A 23,159-nucleotide genomic window follows, 5' to 3' on the forward strand; every position below is an offset into this window, starting at 1 on the left:
TGAAACTAAACCTTTGTTCATTGCTAAGATTCACATTTTCCTTCTTCCTTTTCAGTGCTTATTTCTATAGCAGCTATCCAGCTGATGACAATATTTTCATGAAATAAAAAAGGAGATTCAGAGAGAGTAATGATCTTGAAAGAACGTCCTTATTTGGGGCGAATTTGGTCGTGGTGTCAATCTGGTGATTTGGGTGGAACTGTTCCTTTTTATCCATTGTCCGTACTAATTAATACTTAAAGACAACTTTCTTTCAGATGACTGGTTTTGATGTGCTTCCTGTTGTCTTAGTTGTGATGTCAGCTGACCACTTCACTCAGGAGTAGCAGGGTAGGAGCTGACCTGTTCCTGGGCAGCTGTCAGGTGGCGGGGCTGCTGAGACAGGCCTGGCCTGCTGACGACCTCTGTGGGAGGCGGGAGACCAGCAGGCCTCAAATGCCAACATCAGACCGTTGATGTAGCGCCTGGTCGTGCACGGGCCCCACTGCCCAGCCAGGTCAGCCCCGGGCCCGAGAAAAGTACTGCAGGATGAAGAAGGGGATCTAATTAAATGGAGTGGAAACCACACGAAAAGGATGGCATTTTATTTCCCATTCTAACCCTCTGTGCTTCCTCTTTGCTTTGCTTTTCTAATTACTGTGCTTCTTGGAGCTCTGGCTTTAGGAGGAACCGGGCTTCTCTTACGACAGACAGGACAGCCCTGCCTGAGCATTTACTGCCTTGAAGGACTGCTAAGCCTTTGACAGGGTCAGGTTGCTCGGGAAGTTTTGCTCACCTGTGGAAACCAAGCTGCCCACCGACAGCAGCACAGACAAGTAGTAAAGTTCAGGGGTCGTTTTTTCCTGTATTTGGGAGGAGAAAAGCACTGTGAGGAATACTGGTCTTTTAACTGGAACCCCTATTTACAGTGTTTTTGCCAAAAGGATTTAAACAATGGCCCCAGTTTAGCAGGAGATGGAAGGCTTGCTGCATACTTTGCAAAATGCAGTCCAACAGCTCCACTCTTCAGCGGTAGCTCAACTTTTTTTTTTTTCTTTTTAGTCTAATACAGTAGAATTTATCCGCAAAAAGAAAAATCTCTCCTGGAATTTTTATTTATTTATTTATTTATTTATTTATTTATTTATTTATTTATTTTTTAGCGTTTGCTTATGTTTGAGAAACAGAACATAAGCAGGGGAGGGGCCAAGAGAGAGAGAAAGAGAGAGATGGAGAGAGAGAGAGAGATGGAGACAGAATCTGATGCAGACTCCAGGCTCTTGAGATGTCAGCACAGAGCCTGATGCGGGGCTCGAACTCAGGAACCATGAGATCATGACCTGAGCCAAAGTCAGACGCTTAACCAGCTGAACCACCCAGGCGCCCCTCTCCTGGAATTTTTTTTTTTTTTTAACGTTTATTTATTTTTGAGACAGAGAGAGGCAGAGCATGAACGGGGGAGGGTCAGAGAGAGAGGGAGGCACAGAATCGGAAGCAGGCTCCAGGCTCTGGGCCATCATCAGCCCAGAGCCCGACGTGGGGCTCGAACTCACGGACCGTGAGATCGTGACCTGAGCTGAAGTCGGACACTTAACCGACTGCGCCACCCAGGCGCCCCTCTCCTGGAATTTCTAAACTTTCCCTGGTGAATTGTTTTAACTGTGGCACGTGTCTAATTAAGAATTCTGTGTCTACATACCTCTATTTTTACTGTGAGTAGAAAATATTGAAGACTAATGGTGTATTATGTACAGTCAAGCTTTCAGATTAAGATGAGCCTTTAGAAATTCAGTACTTAAAAACATACACAGTCAGTTGCCAAAACTGTTAACACCACGGTATAGACTCCTTCACTGAAGGATCCCACACCAAATACAGCAAACATCCTCTCGAGTGCCTGTGGGACGGGCTCCATCTGTGTAAACAGCACAGTAAAACCTAAAAGGACATCAGAGCAGCATCGATTTACTAGGTTTAATTATCTCTGAAATACATTCTTTTTTTTTTTTTTAAGTTTATTTATTTTGAGAGAGACAGAGAAATTGTGAGTGGGGGAGGGCAGAGAAAGAGGGAGAATCGCCAGCAGGCTCCGCATTATCAGTGCAGAGCCCTTTGCAGGGCTCGAACTCCCTTACCGTGAGTCATGACCTGGGTGGAAATCAGGAGTCTGACGCTAAACTGACTGAGCCACCCAGGCGGCCCCCAGAAATACATTCTTGAATGCACGCCTAAACAGTGTATGTTTCCTCGCTTCCCTCCTGTGGGACTCATGCTCAAAACCCAGCCAGGCTAAGGTTTTCCTTTAATATAGGTTGTGCTCTTAATATTGGTGGTGTTGGTAATAGGAACTATGACTGTTTTGTTTGATGATTCCTGTTATCTCATTTAAGCCTTAGCAAAATGAAGCAGGTAATTTATCTCCAGGTTACAAATGAGGTGGGGGAGCTCAGAGAGGTTAGGTAACTTGTTGTGGAGTGAATGTTTCAACTGGCCTCCCTCTGTCTCCAGAGCCAGTGCTTGCCACCATTACCTGCGTCGTCGCCTCTTGTGGAGCTGCGATTCAGTGGGAGACTCTAGAGCAGTTAGAGCAGTGCCCGAGGCCTTCGGTAACGAGATTTTTTTATTAAAGTTTAGGGACAATGCCTGGCTGGCTCAGTCAATGGAGCATGCAACTCTTGATCTCGGGGTTGTGAGTTCGAGACCCATATTGGATATAGAGATTATTTAAATGGATAAAAATCTTTACAAAACTGTAGGCATAGTTTTTATTTAAATTACACATCTCTCGGGGCGCCTGGGTGGCTCAGTCGGTTAAGCGTCCGACTTCAGCTCAGGTCACGATCTCACGGTCCGTGAGTTCGAGCCCCGCATCGGGCTCTGTGCTGACTGCTCAAAGCCTGGAGCCTGTTTCAGATTCTGTGTCTCCCTCTTTCTCTGACCCTCCCCCGTTCGTGCTCTCTCTCGCTCTGTCTCAAAAATAAATAAATGTTAAAAAAAAATTACACATCAGTCTTCTAAGCACACACACAGGCAAAGATAATCGAAATGTATTAAGACATTCCTAAAACTCCACATTTCAGAGTCCACTGCTTCTCTATCACTTTTTTATTTCAAGTTGTTAAGGTCCGTGTTCTACACGGTATCGTCTCCAGTTCAGTAACTGTTTATTAAATGAGTAAATGAATCTAGTAATTTTTATAGCTAAAGAATTTTATAACACCAACACAAAATGTTTGCATTTAACTTAATTCGGTTTCATACTCAAAGGTTAGGACCACCAGAAGGACAAGCTTCTCCAGAAGGTTGCTAAGGAACTTTAAAAATTTCCTTCACCTGAATTTTAAACATGAATTTTTTTCTTAAGCTTCAGTCTGTGAGCTCCTGAAGAGCAGGAAGTCCCATCTTCCCCATTTTTGTCTCAGCGGTGTCTGACAGACAGCAGGCACGTAATAAGTGCTTGATGAATGTACACTTACCAATTGTGAAGAAAGTAAAGATGATATTACCAACCAGGTTGGTAAGGAGAGGTTGCCCGCAGTATCGGGAAGATCTGGGTCTAAAATCAATACACAGGGTCATACATTAATTTATCAATTATTGGAAGAAATTCGCCCTGTAAGCACGATACCAGAAGGCACTAACCCTTGAATTCTAATCTTAATTCTGGCCCTGGGTTCATTTGGTTCCAGGCAACTCCCTTTTATTAACTGCAAATTAACGCTGCTAAGTAGCCTACTAGTAATATTGAGAGTTGTTAATATTTCTGATCGGTGGACAAATAATGTTTACTATCTTTCTAATTCATGTTAACTTGATATTTCGGTGGAAAATATCAAGAAGATAGTTTGTGGAAATTCTGGCCTTTTGGAGTAAGGAAGTTGGTCTAACTGCACACAAAACTCCTAGGACCTAAGTTGGAAAATTTGAATTAGGCTAATTCCAGGGAGCGTCACAGTTCCCATTTCCGTTTTGTCCCTTTTGTGGATTCTCAGTTTTCAGATTATTTCAGACTTTCCACATGTTTAGAGCTGCAGTTTTTTATTCTGAATGTATCGGGTTGCATTTATTTCATTTGTCCAGTGACAGAGTTATTAGCTGACTGACCTTTTCCGCAAGACTAATGTCCAACATAGAATCTGAAATAAGGTATCAAGTCATAATCTGGTCACGTATATCTGTGTCGCCCTCGGCCCTGCAGACGTTAGCTCATGCTAGGCTGTTGAGACTGGGCTCTAGGGAATCCATAAGTGGCAACATTGGTGCCCTCGTTGTCTCCCATCTAACAGCTTCTTGTACTAAAAGAAGGAAGTGTTAAAACTCGATCTGCCCAAATCCCAACTATTCTGTTCATATTGAGATTTTTGACTTTTTCAAAGAGGTGAAGCAGGTGACCACCATTGATAACAGGGGCGAAAACATGGGTCAGGCTGCAGTTAAACTCATCACAGGAATGGCAGAGCGCACCAGAACCATCTCCAGAGGTCAGGCCCACATGCTGAGCTGCCCTGTGCTGGGGGTGGGGGGTGAAAACACTTACCTTAGCAGAACATACAGCTGGAGGACTAGAGCGGTGGTCCCAAACAAGAACACTGTCACTTGGCTGCGTGAGACACAGCGAGTTACTTTTTACATTACTTCTTTAGTGATCAGATGGCTTCAAGAAACCGAATTTAGGTTCTGTTTCATTGCAGTGTCACATTAGACCACAGAGAGAAAGTTTTAAACATAACAAAGATGACTTGAGATCCATTCCATTTGAGCACAATTATGTCTAATAAAACTTCACGAAGATTAGCACTGCCATTTCCTGAACTGCTACTACGTAGCAGGCGCTGTGGATACTGGTCCCCAAGGGATCTTTAGAACCTTGGTTCCTTTACTGTGACTTGTAAGTTCATGCCTTAAGACAACTCACAGATAATAGTGAAAGTTAACATTCATCATGAGTAGACAAATGTGTCAAACATTTTTATTCACTTTCGTATTTGATATGCACAAAATCCAATGAGATAGGGACTCTGGTTCCCCATTTTATAAATGAGGAAACAGACTCAGAAAGACTAAGTGTCTTGTCCAAGGACAAACACCCAGTAGTGATAGAGCTAGAGTTTGGAGCCGGGTCTGAGAGTCCTGACCATGGCCCTGTGCTGTGCCAGCCGCTGCCTCCTGCCACCCGGTTCACATGGGGTGTAACCAATGAACAGAGTAAGCCGACCCACCCAGCTTCCACAACCAGATGAAGTCTGCTGTTTCTGCTCATTTTTGAAATTCTTTTGAAATTACATGTACTTCCATGCAACATAAGGTAGTGTAATATAATATAAAATCCATGCATATGAGAATATCTTAATCTGAAAATAATAATACAAGATCCATGCATATAAGATCTTCCTCAGTAACTGATAGTTCTCTTTCTTCATCATAAGCTCTATTATTTGCCTTGATTATTTTATTAATGAGGTTTAGCACTGAGGGATCTTAGGGTATCTGTAGAAATTAAATCTACCCAAAGACAAAGATTTATCCCTGTTGAAAGTATTAAAAAAAAAAAAAAAGTCTCAAAATATACCCCAAGACTGTTTAAAGCAGTGAAACGTTGTTACAACTAGAATACAGTTAGAGGCTTGATGGGACCTTTTTGAAAGGAATAGCATCTTTTTAGGGGTATAAATTCCAATCAGTTGACAAGTCATCGCATTAACATTGTCAACATAGATTTAATTATATTGAGCATTCTGAAATGTTACAAGATGGTTAACTTTTTCAACGTTAACATTGAAAAAACTGACTTAATGTTTACAAAATGTTTCATTAATGTTTACATCTCAGTATTTTTCAAACCTGAGAAAGTCACGGGGCGCCTGGGTAGCTCAGTCAGTTAAGCATCCAACTCTTGGTTTTGGTTCAGGTTGTGGTCTCATGGTTTCATGGGGTCGAGCCCCCTGTAGGAATCTGTGCTGGCAGCACTGAGCCTGCTTGGGATTCTCTCCCCCTCTCTCTCTGCCCCTCCGCCTCTCACACGGTGTCTGTCTCTTTCAAAATAAATAAACTTTAAAAAAATTTAAGAAAGTATTATACGTCAGCTATATTTCAGTTTTTTAAAAGAAAAATGTGATTTAAAAATTGAAAGTAAATTCTAGTTCAATGTCAAGACTGTCTCAGGAAGAAATGAGTTTTTTGTTCTAGCAAGCTGGGGAGGGACACTTACAGCCTGAGCCGGTGTGATCTCGGCAGCCAGCAGTGCAGGTGGTAGGCTGTGTGGGCCAGACAGAAGTGAATCATGGGGATGCTGGTCCTTGGGCACCTGGAGCAAAGCAAGGAGGATCCAGAACGGCCCTGTTAGAGCTTCCAAACTACTCCTCCCATTTGTCACCAGCTTGTCCCCTTTCCCTACCCACATATTCTGGTACCTTGCAGCGATACAGAGGAAGTACTTTTCCTTGGAGAGGGACGGATCCTTGTTTTTTTAAACACCCTGGGCTACAGTGGAGGCTGACTGTAACTTAATTCTTCAGTGGTTTTAAAGGTCTAGAGTCTAGTGTGAGCTCAAGTTGTCTGTGTTCATGATGAATTAATAGAACTGAGCTGGATATTTGAGATAGGTTGTGAATGTGACCAGGGAGAAAGCTTCCTTTAGCTAAGAGATCAGCTTGCTCCAGCCCCTTCCCCAGCCTTTCCCCCGAGGGGGGTGGGGAGACTGGAAACCTGAGTGCATGCCCAAGGTTGGGGAGGAGCTCTAAGCTCTTTGTTCTGTCCTTCCCTGAACAGCAGACAACTCCTTGGGGACCCAAACCTCCCCTTACAGCTTTATTGTTCTTCCTGCCCACAGCTCTATCTCCCATGGGGAGTGGTGTCTGAAACTTGAGGTGGGCGGGGCTGGAACTGACAGGCTCTCATTGATCATGCTCAGAAGCTGGCGGGATACCCTGATTTCCCTGTGGGCCCTGTCGGGCATGTCGTAGTCACCACCACCCCAATAACCACAGGCACTCTGTATGGGAATTGGGGGGTAGGGATGGGAGGGGTGGGAACAAGCCTCAAGTGAACCCTGGTATCATCCTTGAGCTGATAATTGAAAGGTAGGACATTTAAATCATTCTTATGAATTAACTTATTTTTTAAAGTGCTGTGTGGAGCATTACCGACCCTTCTCTCTTTATTTCTTATCAACAATTAGCAGTGTCCCTGTGACCCCTACCACTATGCTTTGTTGGGAGAAAGCCTCAAATGTTTATTGAATAAATGTTTATTTCCCTTCTCACTGACTATTTAAATTGAGGGACTCATAACTTTGTAACTGGCCTTCCAGTCACATGACTTGTAACTGGTCTTGTTTTGCCCCTTCCAGTTAATCCCACAGCATCACCATCATCAGTGTTGTCACTTCCCTCCCAAGTAACAGCTGCCGTTTATTTTAGCACTGTTCTAGGGAATATGCAAGCACGTTGCCATGTATTAGTCTCAGAATTAATCCTCACGGTGACTGAAATTGGTTGTCATTATTCTGTTTTACAGATATGGAAACTTAAGACTTGTAATTAAGTGATTTGGTTAAGCTGATAAAATCAATTAAGGTTGTAAGTCCCCATGTCTTATTATTTTTCTAAAACATTGTGTAGAACCGTGTTGTAACTCTGCTGCTCAGAAACCTTCAAAGGTTCCCATTGCCTAAGGGGTTAACATGCACTTTTCTCATCTCCTCAACCAGGAGGGCTCATTTCCAAACTACACAGCTCTGGTTTAATGCCTCCCTCCCCCCACCCCCCGCCACCTTTTTTAAATTTATTTCTTTTGAAAGAGAGGAGAGAGAGAGAATCCCAAGCAGGCTCCATGCTATCAGCACAGAGCCCAACTCAGGGCTCGATCTCAAACCATGAGATCATGACCTGAGCTGAAATCAAGAGTCAGTGAGGGACGCCCGGTGGCTCAGTCAGTTAAGCGTCTGACTTCAGCTCAGGTCACAATCTCATGGTTTGTGAGTTTGAGCCCCGCGTTGGGCTCTGTGCTGACAGCTCGGAACCTGGAGTCTGCTTCGTTTCTGTATCTCTCTTTCTCTCTGTTCCTCCTCAGCTCACACTCTGTCTCTCTCTTGCCTACAAAAATAAACAAACATTAAAAAAAAAAAAAGTCAGGCGGCACTTGGGTGGCTCAATCGGTTTAGCATCTGACTTCGGCTCAGGTCATGATCTCATGGTTCGTGGGTTTGAGCCCCGCATTGGGCTCTGTGCTGAAAGCTTGGAGCCTGGAGCCTGCTTCTGATTCTGTGTGTCCCTCTCTCTCTGCCTCTACCCTGCTCACGCTGTCTCTCTCTCTCTCTCAAAAATAAATAAATGTAAAAAAAAAATTTTTTTTTTAAAGTCAGATGCTCAACCTACTGAGCCACCCAGGTCTCCCATTTTTCTTTTGATGAGTGAGCCTAGGAATCAGGAATCAAGTGGCCCTGGGTCTGCCACTCACTGTCTTTGTCCAATGAGAGCATAGAATCTGAGCAAAAGTGACTTGGTCACCCTGGCACTTGGGTCTAGACATTGTTGGGCTATAAATCAGTGGTCCTGACACAGGTTGTTTGAGCACTGGGAAGTCTTGGAAGTGCACAGCGAGGTATATGACAGCCTCAATTTCCAGCCCATTTTCAACCCACTATTGATCTCAGATGTTTGTAATACTGGAAAGTTAGAAAAACGTAAATGTCCAGTGATGGAAGATAAACTAGAAAAACGAAATATCTAACAATAGCTTATTTTTTGGAACAAGCTAAATGACTTTGGCCAAATTTGTTTTTGGTGGTGAGGCTTGAATGATAGGTGTGTGAACGCATTTTATCCATTGAAAAGTATCATACAGCTGTGTGTTTATTATCTTTCATTGTATTTCTACATTAATTGGAAAAATACTCCAGCCTGTATAGGTAATTCCCCCAAAGTTCCCCACATGCTTCTAGCAATTTGGCATCATTGGAATTATATTTATAAGCTCTCAGAATGATTCTTTTGAAACATAATTTGGATATACAAGAATATTTTTTAGAGACGTCTGGGTGGTGTCAGTTAAGCGTCCGGCTCTTGGTTTCAGCTCAGGTCATGAGCTCACGGTTCGTGAGTTCAAATTCTGCTTGGGGCTCCGTGCTGACAGTGCAGAGCCTGCTTGGGATTCTCTTTCACTCCCTTGCTCTCTGTCCCTCCCCATTTGTGCATATGCACTCTCTCAAAATAAGTGAATAAACTTAAAAAAATATTTTTTTAAATTTTACAATAACAAAACTATTTTTTGATAGTTAATAAGCAGTTTATCAAAAAACCCAAAACTGAGTGATTTGAGTTTAAGAGATTTGAAGGCTCACTGTGTTGGGGAGCAAGAGCTCCTGTGTTCTCAGAAGTCTTTCTAGCTGGACTAAGAATCAGAGTGACTTGAGAGGGGTTAAGAGGAATAAAACAGCTGTAACAGGTGTACATATGGGGGATCCACATAGACACAGGAATTCCAAAGTCAGGCAACATGAGGTCTGTATGTCACTCTGAAGTCAGAAGGGGTGGGGGTCTGTGTTTTCAGGAGAGTAATGCGCTTTGTGGGGCGATAAAAACATGTTTGGTAATTAGACATTTGCCCTGCTATACAGATGGGTCACTCAGATAAAATTTATCTCCGCTAATAACCCTTATTCTGAGAAAGACCTCCAATTTAGATTCTTCTGTGTTCTTAAGGGAGGGGCAGAAGTTTCTCTTGAGCCCACAGGGTTCTCAATACCTTCTGCTCAAAATAATCCACATGCCAAACTGGCACATTCTGAACCTCTTCAGCTGACTCCCAGCACAATGAATGAAAAAGACCCCCACTAAGACACAACATTGGGGCATTTCAGATTCAGAGCATTGGGGATAAGGAAAACATCCTACAAATCTTCCAAAAAGAAAAAAGGTATGTAAAAAAGGAAAAGAATCAGAATGGCATTAGACTTTCAGCAATAGTGTGGTATGCTAGGAGACAATGAAGAAATGCATTCATAATTTTAAAAGAAAATAATTTCAACTTGCTTTTTTCTCAACTAAGCCGTTCATCTCTGAAGGAAGGATAAAGACATAACCAAACTTATTTCCCATGTACCTTTTATCATGAAGCTACTTGAGGATACATTCTAGAAAAATCAGGACATAAACCAAGAAAGACATGATGCGGTCCTCAGAAATAGGGGATCTGACTCAGAAGAGAGATGAAAAAGGTTTCAGAATGATAGCCGTACAAAGGATTAGAGACTTTCAGTCCACATTAGAGAATGAGTTCCGGGAGAAAAACCCTCCAGGAAAAAAACCAGAGTCAATAGAGTAATAATGTTTGGTTGAACCATTTGAAACTCATGTTTTTGTAGATTAAAAAGAGTTGAACTATAGCGACATTATGTGCAGCATTAATAGTAGCTACATTCACAGTGTGTTTATTTCTTGTCAAAAGCAGTTGCGTGTATTGTCTCGCTTAATTCTCATGATGGTCACAAGGTAGGTACTGTTATTTTCTCTATTTTAAGACTGAGAAAACCGGGACAAAGGAAGATTAGGTTAAGGTCAGGTTGTCCTGGGTCATCCAGCCCATGTAGGTGATTTCTATGCAGGCAGTCTGGTTTCAGAGCATAGGTTGCTTCCCGCCCCCCCCCCCCCATAATGTCTCTAATAATGTCTCTGCCCAAGGTGGGGCTTGAACTCGTGACCCGGAGATCAAGAGTTGCATGCTCTACCAACTGAGCAGCCAGGTGCCCCGCAGAGCACAGGTTCTTAACTGTTGTGCTATAACAGACAGCAGATTGGAGGATACTGTTCTGTGGAATCCGGCCGGTCCCAGGGGCGAGACCTGTAACACTGACTGCCAGGTTACCATACGGTGAAGCCCATTGTACATGGGCCCTACTCACCCACTCAGAACTTCCTATCAGCTCTTGTTGAAAGAAACTGAAAATGTATCATTCATGTTGGTAGAGAGATAAGAGAATGCATTGGTGAAAGAACAGAACACCATAAAAAGGAACATTTAGAGGACAAAGGTCTTTTTTTTTTCTCTAAGTTTATTTATTTATTTTGAGAGAGAGAGAGAGAGAGCACAAGCAGGTGAGGGGCAGAGAGAGAAAGAGAACCCCAAGCAGGCCCCACATCGTCAGCACGGAGCCCGACACGGGTCTCAACCCCACAAACCGTGAGATCACGACCTGAGCAGAAATCAAGAGTCGGATGCTTAACCGACTGAGCTACCCTGACGCCCCTAGAGGACAAAGGTCTTTAAAATGAAGGCTATAATAGCAGAGCTGAAAATCAGCTCAACAGATGGAGGATGGAGTTGAGAATATCTAGAAATTAGAGCTTAAAGGAAAGAGGGAAAAGAAAAGAAAATGGGAAGACCAATCCAGCTGCCTCAGCTCCAAATAATAGCCATTTCCAAAGAGAACAAAGAAAACGGAAGGCAGAATGTCATCATTCAAGGACCTTTCCCAGAACTGAAGTTTATGAGCCTCAAGTTTGAAAGGGTCTGCCCGGTGCCCCGCACAACAGATGAAAATAGAGTCACTTAGAGGACATCATTGTAAAATTTTGGAACGCTGGGGACAAAGAGAAGATACCACAAGCTTCAGGGGAGGAAAAATGTAAGTCACATTCAAAGGATCCAGAATTGTGAGTGACTTTGGATTTATCGCTGTTAACACTGCAATCTACAAGCGATGCCTTCACAACTCTAGGAGAAGACGGATTTCAACACAGACTAGAAACTATAGATAGATATACATGTAGAAGTTTGGGAATAGGCAGTGAGGGTGTGTGAGAGCTAATCCTCATGGATCATCATAGTAAACAGGTACTGTTTACTTTGGATAAATTTAGAAATAGCATTATAAGCACATAGTATAGAAATATGGTAGAATCTACCAGAAGAAATAGCTGAAAAAGTCAAAAGTGCTTGCTTTTAAGGGAGTTGTGTAGAGGGTTTGGTGAGCAGGATGTGGCCAATGACTGTTGGGTTTCATTATGGGCCTTTTGCTGCCTCGTAATTTCTGAATCTATCTGAGTTCATTTAATAAAAGTTTAAATCTGTTGTCTTGTATTACTTCATTAGGGTTATAGAAGGATCAAATGGAATAATATGAAAAAAGGTTTGTAAATTGTAAACTGTTCCTGAGCTGAAAGTGATAGTGTGATCGTGTTGACTAAGAGGCCGACTACTGTCTTGAAGGGCAGGTTGTCAGGGAGTTCCGTTTACGTGGTAGTTGATAACATCATTGTATCAGCTAACTGGAGCTACAGTAGGGCAGTCATAAAACTTCAGCAGCGTGCACATTTCATTTTTGCTTATGAGTCTAGGGTCAGCTTGTGGGTTTGTTGGTGTAAGCCAGGCTCAGCTGATCTCACCTGGGCTGTGTGTCTGAGCACGTCGTCTGCGGTTTGGCTGGTGCAGGATGGCCTCAGCCGCACAGCCAGTGGTTGGCTGTCAGCGGGGGCACCAGCTGTCTCCCGCGTGTTCTGTCCAGCAGGTTGGCCTCGGCTTGTTTTCATGGCAGAGGAGGGAGGCCAAAAGAGAGCAGAAGTGTGCAGACCTCAAAGGCCTGGGCTCAGAACTAGCACACTGTCCTAACTGCCACATTCTCTTGTCCGAAGCAAGTCACAAAGAGGGGGAAGGAGATTCCATCCCTTTCTGGCAGGAGCTGCAAATTCACAGTGAAAAGGAAGGGTGGAGAAATGGGGCTGTCCTTGTCATTGAAGCCAAATATTTTTGTCCATTCACTTGGAATGGGAATGTGAAAGGCCACTAAAGACCTAAAACTGAACGTATGTTCTTTTCCTTTGCAGACAACGAGCAGGGTGTCCGAGTTTTCCATTTAGATCAACAACTTCAAATTCTTAGCATGGAGAATTCAGAGAAGACAGAAGTGGTTCTTCTTGCTTGTGGCTCCTTTAATCCTATCACCAACATGCACCTGAGGCTATTTGAGCTGGCCAAGGACTACATGAACGGAACAGGTAGGAACAGTAGCCAAAAGCAATAATAGGGTTCAGGTTCAGGCCACTACCCCAAAATATGGCCCTTTGTCATGTTGGACATTTTAAGCTGAAGCAGTTTGAAAAAATGGCAGAAACAGGAAGGTCACTCTGACCTCCTCCCCACCCTTCTCGGAAGCAGCTCAAAAAACCTTCACATGAGGGGCGCCTGGGTGACTCAGTCAGTTAAGTATCCAACTCTTGGTTTCTGCTCAGGTCATGATCTCAGGGTTGTGGGATCGAGCCCTGCGTTGGGCTCTGTGCTGACAGCGTGGAGCCTGCTTGGGATTCTCTCTCTCTCTCTCTCTCTCTCTCTCTCTCTCTCTCTCTCTCTCTCCCCCCCTCCCCCTCCCCCCCTCTCTCTCTGCCTCTTCCCCGCTTGTGCTCATTCTCACGCTCTCTCGAAATAAATAAACTTAAAAAAAACGCCAACCAACTAACCAAACAAACCTTCATGTGGGAGGTGCCCTCCCTATACCGGGAGGAAAGGAGCATCCTTATTACTAAAGGCAAATCGATGCCTAGAAGAATCTAAACTAACAGGCCTTGCTAAATTTCCCTGAATTTTGTGAATGTACCTCAGACTCTGCCCTACCATTTTTCTCTACAACTGTCCACTCTTCACCAAACCAGACATAAAAATACCCAGGTTTAACTGTTATTTCCTTACGAAGGTACCACGTAACATAAGCCTTCTATTAAATAAATTTCTATGTTTTTCTCCTGTTTTTCTTTGTCAGTTTAATTTTTATTTTTTTTTATTATTTCGTAATGTTTTTATTTATTTTGAGACAGAGACAACATGAGCAGGGGAGGGACAGAGAGAGAGGGAGACACAGAATCCGAAGCAAGCTCCCGGCTCGGAGCTGTCAGCATAGAGCCCGACGCAGGGCTCAAGCTCACGGACTGTGAGATCATGACCTGAGCTGAAGTCGGACGCTCAACCGACTGAGCCACCCAGGCGCCCCATTGTCAGTTTAATTTTTAGACCCAGCCAGGGACCCAAGGAGGGTCAAGGAAAATGATTTTCTCCCCTACATAATATATTTTGTAATGTAAAGGATCATGCTATATGCTGATAGATAGATGGACGCCTGGGTGCTTAAACTCACCAATAATCCTAATAATTGGGGAACGAAGATTAAAAACAAGGTCTAGTTTGCCCATCACATGGACAAAAATGTTAAAACTTGATAATGTCAAGTATCAGAAGTTGAGGAGAAATGGGTTCTCGTATACACTGTAGGTGAACAATACCAATTGATTAAGGGTTTTTACGAGGCAATTTGGCAATATCAAAATTTAGATTGTGTAGGGGGTGGGGAATTAGTGATGAATGGGGACAGAGTTTCAGTTGGAGAAGGTGCGAAAGTTCTGGAGACGGATGGTCGGATGGCTGCAGAGATGTGAATGTGCCTGATGTCCCTGAGCTGTACAATGAAGGCAGTCAACGTGGCGAATTTTATGTTATGCCTGTTTCACCTCATTTATAAATGAGTGGGCGGATGGATGGAAAGAAAGAAAGAAAGAAAGAAAGAAAGAAAGAACGAACCTAAATCCCTTTTCTGAAACCCCAGGGGGCGGGACTCTGTTATAAAACCAGAGTGATGATAATCCTTCCTGTGTGTAAAATCTGACTTGTTACACCTCGCTTCAAATCTGACTCTTTATCCAGGAAAATACAGAGTTATCAAAGGCATCATCTCTCCTGTGGGCGATGCGTATAAGAAGAAAGGACTCATCTCTGCCCACCACCGAGTTATCATGGCAGAACTAGCCACCAAGAGTTCAGAATGGGTGGAAGTTGACACCTGGGAAAGTCTTCAGAAGGACTGGGTAGAGACCTTGAAGGTGCTAAGGTATTCATGGTGAGGTCGGCTTTGTCAGTCCTGCGGGAATGGGCCGGGCCTTTTTGCCTTGTGTCAGTGTGGCCCGTGTCTGTGAACAGAACACGTTTGCAAACCGTGACCAGGGTGGGGAGGGCGTTTTCGTGGGCTGCGCTGTTCCTCAGGTGTGGGGCGTGGCGTCTCCTTAGTCTTCATGTCCTTCGTCGTGTTGTTAGATGTTTGTGTGCTCGTTACTATTGCACCTCTGTGGGAGACAACATCCACGGAGAAGCCTGCCTGGCCTATCGGTGCCCCGAATGAGAAAGGCAAAATCATAAGAAGACATTGTTGTCATTAATCTTCTTACGTATAAAAGAGAGAGGCAGGTAGGGGCTCCTGGGTGGCTCAGTTGGTTAAGCATCTGACTTTATGATCTCACTGCTCATGGATTCGAGCCCCACATCAGACACTGCTGACAGCTCAGAGCCTGGAGCCTGCTTCAGACTCTGCGTCTCCCTCTCTCTCTGCCTCTCTCTCTCTCTCTCTCTCTCTCAAAAATAAACATTAAAAAATTTTTTTTAAAAGAGAGAGGCAGGTAATTTAAACAAGAGAAGCCATGGTGCCTGGTCGTGGACAGTCCTGATTTTGGGTGTTGCTTCCATGACGTCATACTGGGTTTGTCCCAGATCGCTGTGCTCATACCTTAGAAACATTTCCCGTTAAGGATTCAGAAACTAGAGTGAGCAACAGCTAATTAATTATTACTTAATGTTATCTTTCTGAAAAACCTTTCCATCTAATGTCAGTTCTTAGAGTTCTGAGCCTTCTGGTTCTGACCACATCAGTTAGGGTTTGGACAGGAAATAGAGACCACCCTGATTGTTTTAAGCAGAAAGGGATTTAGGTGCTCATGCAGAAGTGTCAGAGGGCTGGAGGAGGGGAAGTCGGGTTTGTTTCAAGATCATACCTCCTTTAGCTGCGGTGGCCATTCAGAAAGCGGTTCCTGTCCCTGCTGCCACAAATGCGGCTGTGAAGCTGTCCCAGTCTCCTGAAGTTGGTGACTGGACAGTGGAATACAGGGTCTGGCCACTGTGCTCACTCTGTAAGAGGTTGCTTCTCAGGCTCCACAGCCCAGAAAGATGGCCTGTGCCTCCCATCTTCCTTCCAGCTCTCTTGTGAGTGAACCCTATCAGCAGAATCTCTCTCACGTGAGAACCTCTGGGAGGTGTGTCCGGGGGAAGATAGGACACCAGGCCAGCAGAGGCTATCTGGCACAGCAGCTTATCAAGAGGAACGGCTTTTCAGACTTGGCAGGGAGAAGTCAGCCCTCTTCACTGGCCAGAAATTCTCCCGTCAGATTCCAGCCTTCTGCATCCACGACCTTACCCAGCCCCCTCCCTGACAGCCTTGCTGTCCGTTACATATTAACGCAGCTGCTCAAGAGCGAAGGGAGTTAGGGGCACAGGACACACTTGGCTCCCCAGGTGTAGCTCATGTTGGGTAACCGCACGGTTGTAGAGCACTGGGCATCCTGCTGCCGATCCAGAACAAGGCTGCCTGTGAGTCCCGCCTGTGGTCCCTTCCTTCTAGGCTTCGGGCACTTGTCCTGTCTAGGACCTTATCCTTGGTGTTGTGGCTCTCCACTACTAGGTGAAGCCACACTCTTCAGCGGTCAAGAGTGTGGGCTCTGGAAGCAGACTGCTGGGCTTCAAGCACCGGCTCTGCTACCTATAAGCTAAGTGCCCTTGGGCAAATTAGAGTTCTCTCTCAATGGGGATAATAAGCAGTTCTGATATAATGCTGGCAATAAGAGAGTTGCTTTACTTTTTTTTTTTTTAAGTTTATTTATTTATTTATTTTTTTTTTTTTTTAATTTTTTTTTTCAACGTTTATTTATTTTGGGGACAGAGAGAGACGGAGCATGAACGGGGGAGGGGCAGAGAGAGAGGGAGACACAGAATCGGAAACAGGCTCCAGGCTCTGAGCCATCAGCCCAGAGCCCGACGCGGGGCTCGAACTCACGGACTGCGAGATCGTGACCTGGCTGAAGTCGGACGCTTAACCGACTGCGCCACCCAGGCGCCCCTTAAGTTTTATTTATTGAAGTAATCTCTACACCCAGCGTGGGGCTCAAACTCACAACTCCAAGATCAAGAGTCGCTTTTCCGACTGAGCCAGCCAGGTGCCCCAGTAGAGTTGCTTTACAAAAGCCAGAGCATTCACTCAGTCAGGTTGTTACTGAATGCCTCCTGCGTCCCAGGGAGTCTGCCAAGAGCTGGAGTTACAGCTCTAAGCTTTCACTTCCCTCCATTATGGGAATAATAATAACAATAATGATATTTAGTGCATGGGATGTTGGGAAGATTTCATCAAATGATCCATGCAAAGGACTTAGTGGAGTGCTTAGCACATAATAACTAATGTTAACTCTTATTATTGTGACACACACATAAAGCTTAGAATAGTAATCGCTACCATCTGTTGTGTTCCCAGGATCTCCTTACTTTCTATGCCCGATAGCCAGTCCCTGGGCACTACTGGCCAGCCTCCACGCTGACCCGGAAGTACTGGGTGCTGGTCAGTATCCATTCTGACTGATAGGCTTTGGGTGTACCTGTGGTTTGCATGCTCTTAATATGACACAGCCTGGACCTTGGGCCAGAGGCTCTAAGCCATCTCCAGAGAGACAGTATTCTGGTTGAATGTTGTGAGAAGAGGATGTTCTACTGCTTTGTTGTTTTCTAGACACCATCAGGAGAAACTGGAGGCCAGTAGCTGTGATCACCAGCAGGACTCACCTAGGCTGGAGAGGCCTGGACGGAAAAGGAAGTGGGCTGAACAAAGACAAGATTTTAGTCAAAAGGAATTGCTAGAGCCAAAAACAAAAGGTCTGTATGTTTTATCAAGACTTACCGACTGGAGTGGATAAGATTCTAGTGCTGAGCAAGCCCCCTTTGTATTTTCATTTCATATTCAGGATGCTTGGCTGCCTGGAAAATGCCCCTTGTTAGTTTTGGGACCGGAGGAGGGAAGGAGAGGAAGGAAAAGGCACCTTGAACTTACTTCTCCTGCAGCGGTCCTTAACTTTTGCAGTTCCTAGATCTCTTTTGAGAATCTGATTCGTATCAAAACTATGAACCCTCTAGCCAGAAAAACACATAGATGCATTCATTTTGACTCAGGGAGTTATTAGCAAAGCAGACCGTGAAGCTGTGTTTTCTTCTTCCCAGATGTGCCAAAAGTAAAGCTGCTGTGTGGGGCAGATTTATTGGAATCATTCGGTGTTCCCAATCTGTGGAAGAGTGAGGATATCACCCGAATTGTAGGAGATTATGGGCTCATCTGTATTACTCGGGCTGGAAACGATGCTGAGAAATTCATCTACGAATCCGACGCACTGTGGAAACACCGGAACAACATTCACCTGGTAAATGAATGGATCACCAATGACATCTCCTCCACAAAGATCCGGCGAGCCCTCAGAAGGGGCCAGAGCATTCGCTACTTGGTGCCAGACCTTGTCCGAGAGTATATCGAAAAGCATGACCTGTACAGCCCTGAGAGCGAGGAGAGGAATGTTGGGGTCGTCCTGGCTCCCTTGCAGAAAAACACTGCAGAAGCTAACTCGTGACTCCTGCACTTTGGACTTGTCTGTTGGGAATGTGAAAGAGTCTGGGTGTTAGTGACTGGGAAGAAGAATCGTGATCCTGTTTCATAAACTAAAGCTTTTTAAAAGTTTGGTAAAAATCACCAGTAGATGAAAATATGGTTTGTCTTTTTTTTTTTTTTTTTTTTTTTTTTTAATGTAGTGCTTTTTAAAAAAAAAAAAACATGTTTATTTGGAGAGAGAGCGAGTGGGAGAAGGTCAGAGAGAAAGAGGGAGAGAGAGAATCCCAAGCAGGCTCCTCACTGTCAGTGCAGAGCCCAACGTAGGGTTCGATTCTGTGAACTGTGAGATTATGACCTGAGCCAAATTAGGAATTGGATGCTCAACTGACTGAGCCACCCAGGCGCCCCCACGTCTATCTTTTTATTGGAAATTGTCAAAATGGATGTTTTCAAGATGGTCTTTTTTTTTTTTTTTTTTAAGAATGTACAAATCCTTTAATCTTTAAAACAAGGGACTGGCAGCACTAAAACCAGAAGACATTCAACTGTACTAACTACAAATAAGTCAGAAAGGACCTCTCTGGTCTACCACATAAGCGGAGCAAAGTGGGAAAGCAAGAGTCCATTTAAAATCTTAACTTCAGTTAGAAAGGGAATTAACATTTTATGCGTGCCCATTTCTAGGCATTCTTCACTGAGGGGGGCCAAGGAAACAATTCTTAAAGTAGTGATCGTGTAAAATGCACCGCTGATCGGTCATCTTCAGCTACGCAGGATACAGGTTGTGAATACGCCTGGCAGAAACCGTGCTAACGATTCAGTCTCTCTGGCACACGTCAGAAATTGGCCACTTCAGCTCTGCCAAGACGCACCTCCCTGGAGCTTTACCTTTGGAGGCTGGGAGAAAGGTCCAGGCCCTCAGAGAGTCAGAAAGGTGCACAGGTGTTTCTGATGCCCACCAGAGGCAGAGAAACAGTCTGGGGAAGGGAATTGCATCCTGTTTCATAAACTAAAGCTTACAAGTTTGGTAAAAAATCAGTAGTAAATTAAAAGTTTGTACATTATGTGTGTTCTCTTAGCACGGCCTCTCGTGGCTCTGTTCGTCTGCCCTTTTGCCATCTCTGCAGGAACAACTTCAGAGATGTTATCATGCTACCTGGAACAGAGAGGTCCGCGGAGAACGAGGGGTCCTGTTCAAGGGTTTTATTAAGTGTCCGTGCTCTTAGCCTTTCTTGACAGCTTAATAATCAAAAGATGAACGAAGGTCCTAAGAACATGAGAAATGCCTCACTGAGTCAGCTCAGCGGTCCTTCTGGCTCAGAATCTCAGAAGAGCACTCTGTGATCTCACTCTAAAATTCTCTGTTGAGTTTCTCAAGAGCCCCTCTGTTCCTGCTCTGGCCCACCGTGAACCTGCCATGTGTGAATTTAAGCAGTAAAAGGGTCTACTTTCTTACACTTTTTCTCATCCTTTTGTCTGGATTTTAACCAAAGTAGAACTCCCAAATAATAATCGAAGTCATAGTTTCTATGTTACAAATGCAAGCTTGTTATATATAATTTGACGCATTATGATTTTGTGGAAATTTTACCAATTGGTAAAGCAAAAAAGACCAGAAATAGCTTTTATAGAGTAGTTTCATGTTGCATGAAAATTATCCTGTGATAAAAAGTTCAATTTCAGATGCAAATACAATAATTTACCTTTTTTCAATTTATATTTTATACCTACACCATTCTAGATGAAGGATTAATAACCCTGCCAAAGAAAAATACAGCTGTGCGGTTGTACAGTCAAATCTGAATCCACAGTTCGAAAAGGGAAAATATTAAAGCTGGCAAACAAATAAAATCTTTAAAAGAAAAAAAGAGAGGGTGGGGAGAGTACCTGGCTGGCTCAGCAGTCAGTAGAGCGTGTGACTCTTGATCTCAGGGTTGTAAGTTCGAGCCCCACGTTGGGTATAGAGATTACTTAAAATAGCATCTTTTTTTTTTTTAATGTTTATTTATTTTGAGAGAGAATCCCAAGCAGCCTACATACACGCTGCCAGCACAGAGCCCCACGCAAGCCTTGATCTCATGAACCATGAGATCGTGACCTGAGCTGAAATGAAGAGTCGGTCGCTTAACTAACTGAGCCACTCGGGCACCCCCCCAAAATAAAACCTTAAAGAGAAAACTGGCCAACACACCCTACCGCTACTTATTCCTTTCTTTTCTTTTTAAGTGAGAGAGGGCAAGGTGGAGGAGAGGAGCAGAGGGAGAGAAAGAGAATCCCAAGGTCCTCGCTCAGCATGGAGCCCATCGCAGGGATCAGTTCCACAATCCTGGGATCACAACCCACGCCAAAATCAAGAGCTGAACACTCAACCGACCAAGTCATCCAGCCGCCCCTGACTTATTCTTACTAAAGCCAACAGGCCAACTTCACAAAGACCTTGAGGGGTGCAGAGCCTGGCACCAGTAGGGTTCAGTCTCTCTCTGCTGAAGGAGTGGTGGGTTAGAATCTCAGACCACAGAGATGAAAGTCATTTCTTCCTCTCCTTGACTTTTTGGAGTTGAGAGTTGAAGCAATATTGAAAAATAACCGCCTAGAATAGATGAAGCTACCGAAATGAAACTTAGATTTCTTCTGGAAAACCACACTTAGTCCATCTGGTATGGGTGCCAACTGCAGAAAGGTTCCATTGCCAGAAACTTCTCTTTTATTTTGTAGAAACTTCTCTTGTAACGTGCCTTCCTACCTAGGAGTGCCCAGCCTGCCCAGCTGTGAGTATACTGACCTCAGGATCCACTGGATAAAAATAAAGCGGTTGGGAGCCTCCCAGGAGACTTGGTAATAGTGAAACAAGCCTGTTGTTGTGCTGTTCATGAATCGATACCTTTGTACACAGAACGACCTGCTTCGCCTTTTGTCCTAGTACCAAAAATGCTGCTAACCCCACAGCTTCATAACATAGTTTTGGGTGACCTCCAGGGGAGAATTTCCTGTTTTGATAATGGAAATTAGAACAATGCACTTCACAGGGGAATAAATGCTAATTGTTGTGACTTCCATCGAGGAAGAAGAAAATATGCCACTGTACTTCCTATCATCCCCTTTTCCTAATTGGCTTTTGTAACATGAATTTTGAGTTTAGGAAATATGTGAAGCTGGTATTTTTGTGTTTGACGCTGGTGTTTATGATGTGTCGTGCTCCTTTACTCCTTACGTTGTATAATTTGAATGCAGCAAATGAATAAAAGTCCCTTACTGGCTGAATATACAACATACGGAGGGATTTTTGTTTGTTTTCCTGGTTAGGGGACAAGTGTGATAAGAGGCGTGGGTTCTCCTTGATGACCAAGGTAGAGACTGAGCCAGAGGGATGATTTCCGGTCATCTGCTTGATCAGAGGATGCTCTTTCTCTTTCTGCCACCCTGAGGGTCTCTGCACAGGGTGGAAGGAAGCGTTTCCTCAGGGTCAGCGTGCATGGTAGCGGTAGGATTGCTGATTTTCTTTCTTTTGTTTGTTTGTTTGTTTTTAAGATTGCTGTTTTTCTTACCCCAACCTCTGCTTCCCTTCCGTCCGAGCCCAGAGTCCACTATATTGTGAAACGGGCTCCTTTAACATTTACTTCTGGGTGTCACAGGACGTCCCCTCCACCGCCGTGCTCCTGCCCGCCCCCACAGGCCTCATGATCTGAAACATCCTCCACGGCTTCCACGCAGCTGTGAGGATGTCCAGTGTCTGCCTCTGAAATCTGTATCTAGTTTACCAGGTAAACTCGTGCCGTTTGAGCTTCATACTGCCAACACTTCCTGTGTGCTGGGTGTGTGTGAGTCCTAAAGAAACGAGGCACAGTTGGGTGCTGTGTAAATGATAAACCCAAGGCCTGATCAAAGCCTGTGCCCCTAACGTCTTTGTGTCTTATGTAGCACACTACCTTTTTTTTTTTTTTTTTAATTTTTCAAAGTCTATTTATTTTGAGAGAGAAAATCCCAATCAGGCTCCGCACAGTCACTGCAAAACCTGACTTAGGGCTCGAACCGTGAACCGTGAGATCATCATCTGAGCCCAAATCAAGAGTTGGGCACTCAACTGACTGAGACACCCTGAGGCACCCGGTAACATACTACTCCTCAAAGAACAAAGTTTTAGCCAAATCCTTTTTTTTAAAAATTAATGTTTATTTTTGAGCGAGAGACAGAGTGCAAGAAGGGGAGGGCAGAGAGAGAGAGAGAGGGAGACACAGAATCTGAAGCAGGCTTTAGGCTCCAAGCTGTCAGCACAGAGCCCAGTGTGGGCTCTGAACCGTGACATCATGAGCTGAAGTTGGACACTTAACCACCTGAGCCTCCCAGGTGCCCCTTTTAGCCAGATCTTGACATTTTCACCCATCCTAAGTGGAGGAGTACAAATAAATAAAACTTTAACCATAGGATAATCTGATGGTGATGTGTGCTGTGTTCTGTCTACACGGAAGGCCTAAGTGGAACCCGCCCAATGTTAGCCAAGTGCTTGGAATAGGGGCAGTGAATACCCAGAGGGAGGAGGTGATAGTCACCGTTCACTTTCTTTTCAGAATTGTATTTAAATCCAAGTTAATTAACATACAGTGTAACAATGGTTTCAGGAGTAGAATTTAGTGATTCATCACTTGCATACGACACCCAATGCTCATCCCAGCAAGTGCCCTCCTTAATGCCCATTGCCCTACCCACCTCCCCTCCAGCAGCCCTCAGATTGTTCTCT

At 44.3% G+C, this 23,159-nt stretch overlaps 1 protein-coding gene across 2 annotated transcripts in view; it reads left to right on the forward strand.

Moving 5' to 3' along the window:
* Nucleotides 1-21,686, forward strand: part of NMNAT1 (nicotinamide nucleotide adenylyltransferase 1) — a 27,382-nt gene extending 5,696 nt beyond the window's left edge. For both annotated transcript variants that reach the window (XM_045482084.1, XM_045482085.1), the window contains exons 3-6: nt 12,801-12,971; nt 14,665-14,848; nt 17,561-17,703; nt 18,046-21,686. In XM_045482084.1, the coding sequence (XP_045338040.1) occupies nt 12,857-12,971; nt 14,665-14,848; nt 17,561-17,703; nt 18,046-18,446 (843 nt within the window). In that variant the 5' untranslated portion in view covers nt 12,801-12,856 and the 3' untranslated portion in view covers nt 18,447-21,686. The remainder of the gene's footprint in view (nt 1-12,800; nt 12,972-14,664; nt 14,849-17,560; nt 17,704-18,045) is intronic.
* Nucleotides 21,687-23,159: the final 1,473 nt, after the last annotated feature.

The sequence above is a fragment of the Leopardus geoffroyi genome, chromosome C1, assembly GCF_018350155.1.
Source record: "Leopardus geoffroyi isolate Oge1 chromosome C1, O.geoffroyi_Oge1_pat1.0, whole genome shotgun sequence".
NCBI classification, from domain to species: domain Eukaryota; kingdom Metazoa; phylum Chordata; class Mammalia; order Carnivora; family Felidae; genus Leopardus; species Leopardus geoffroyi.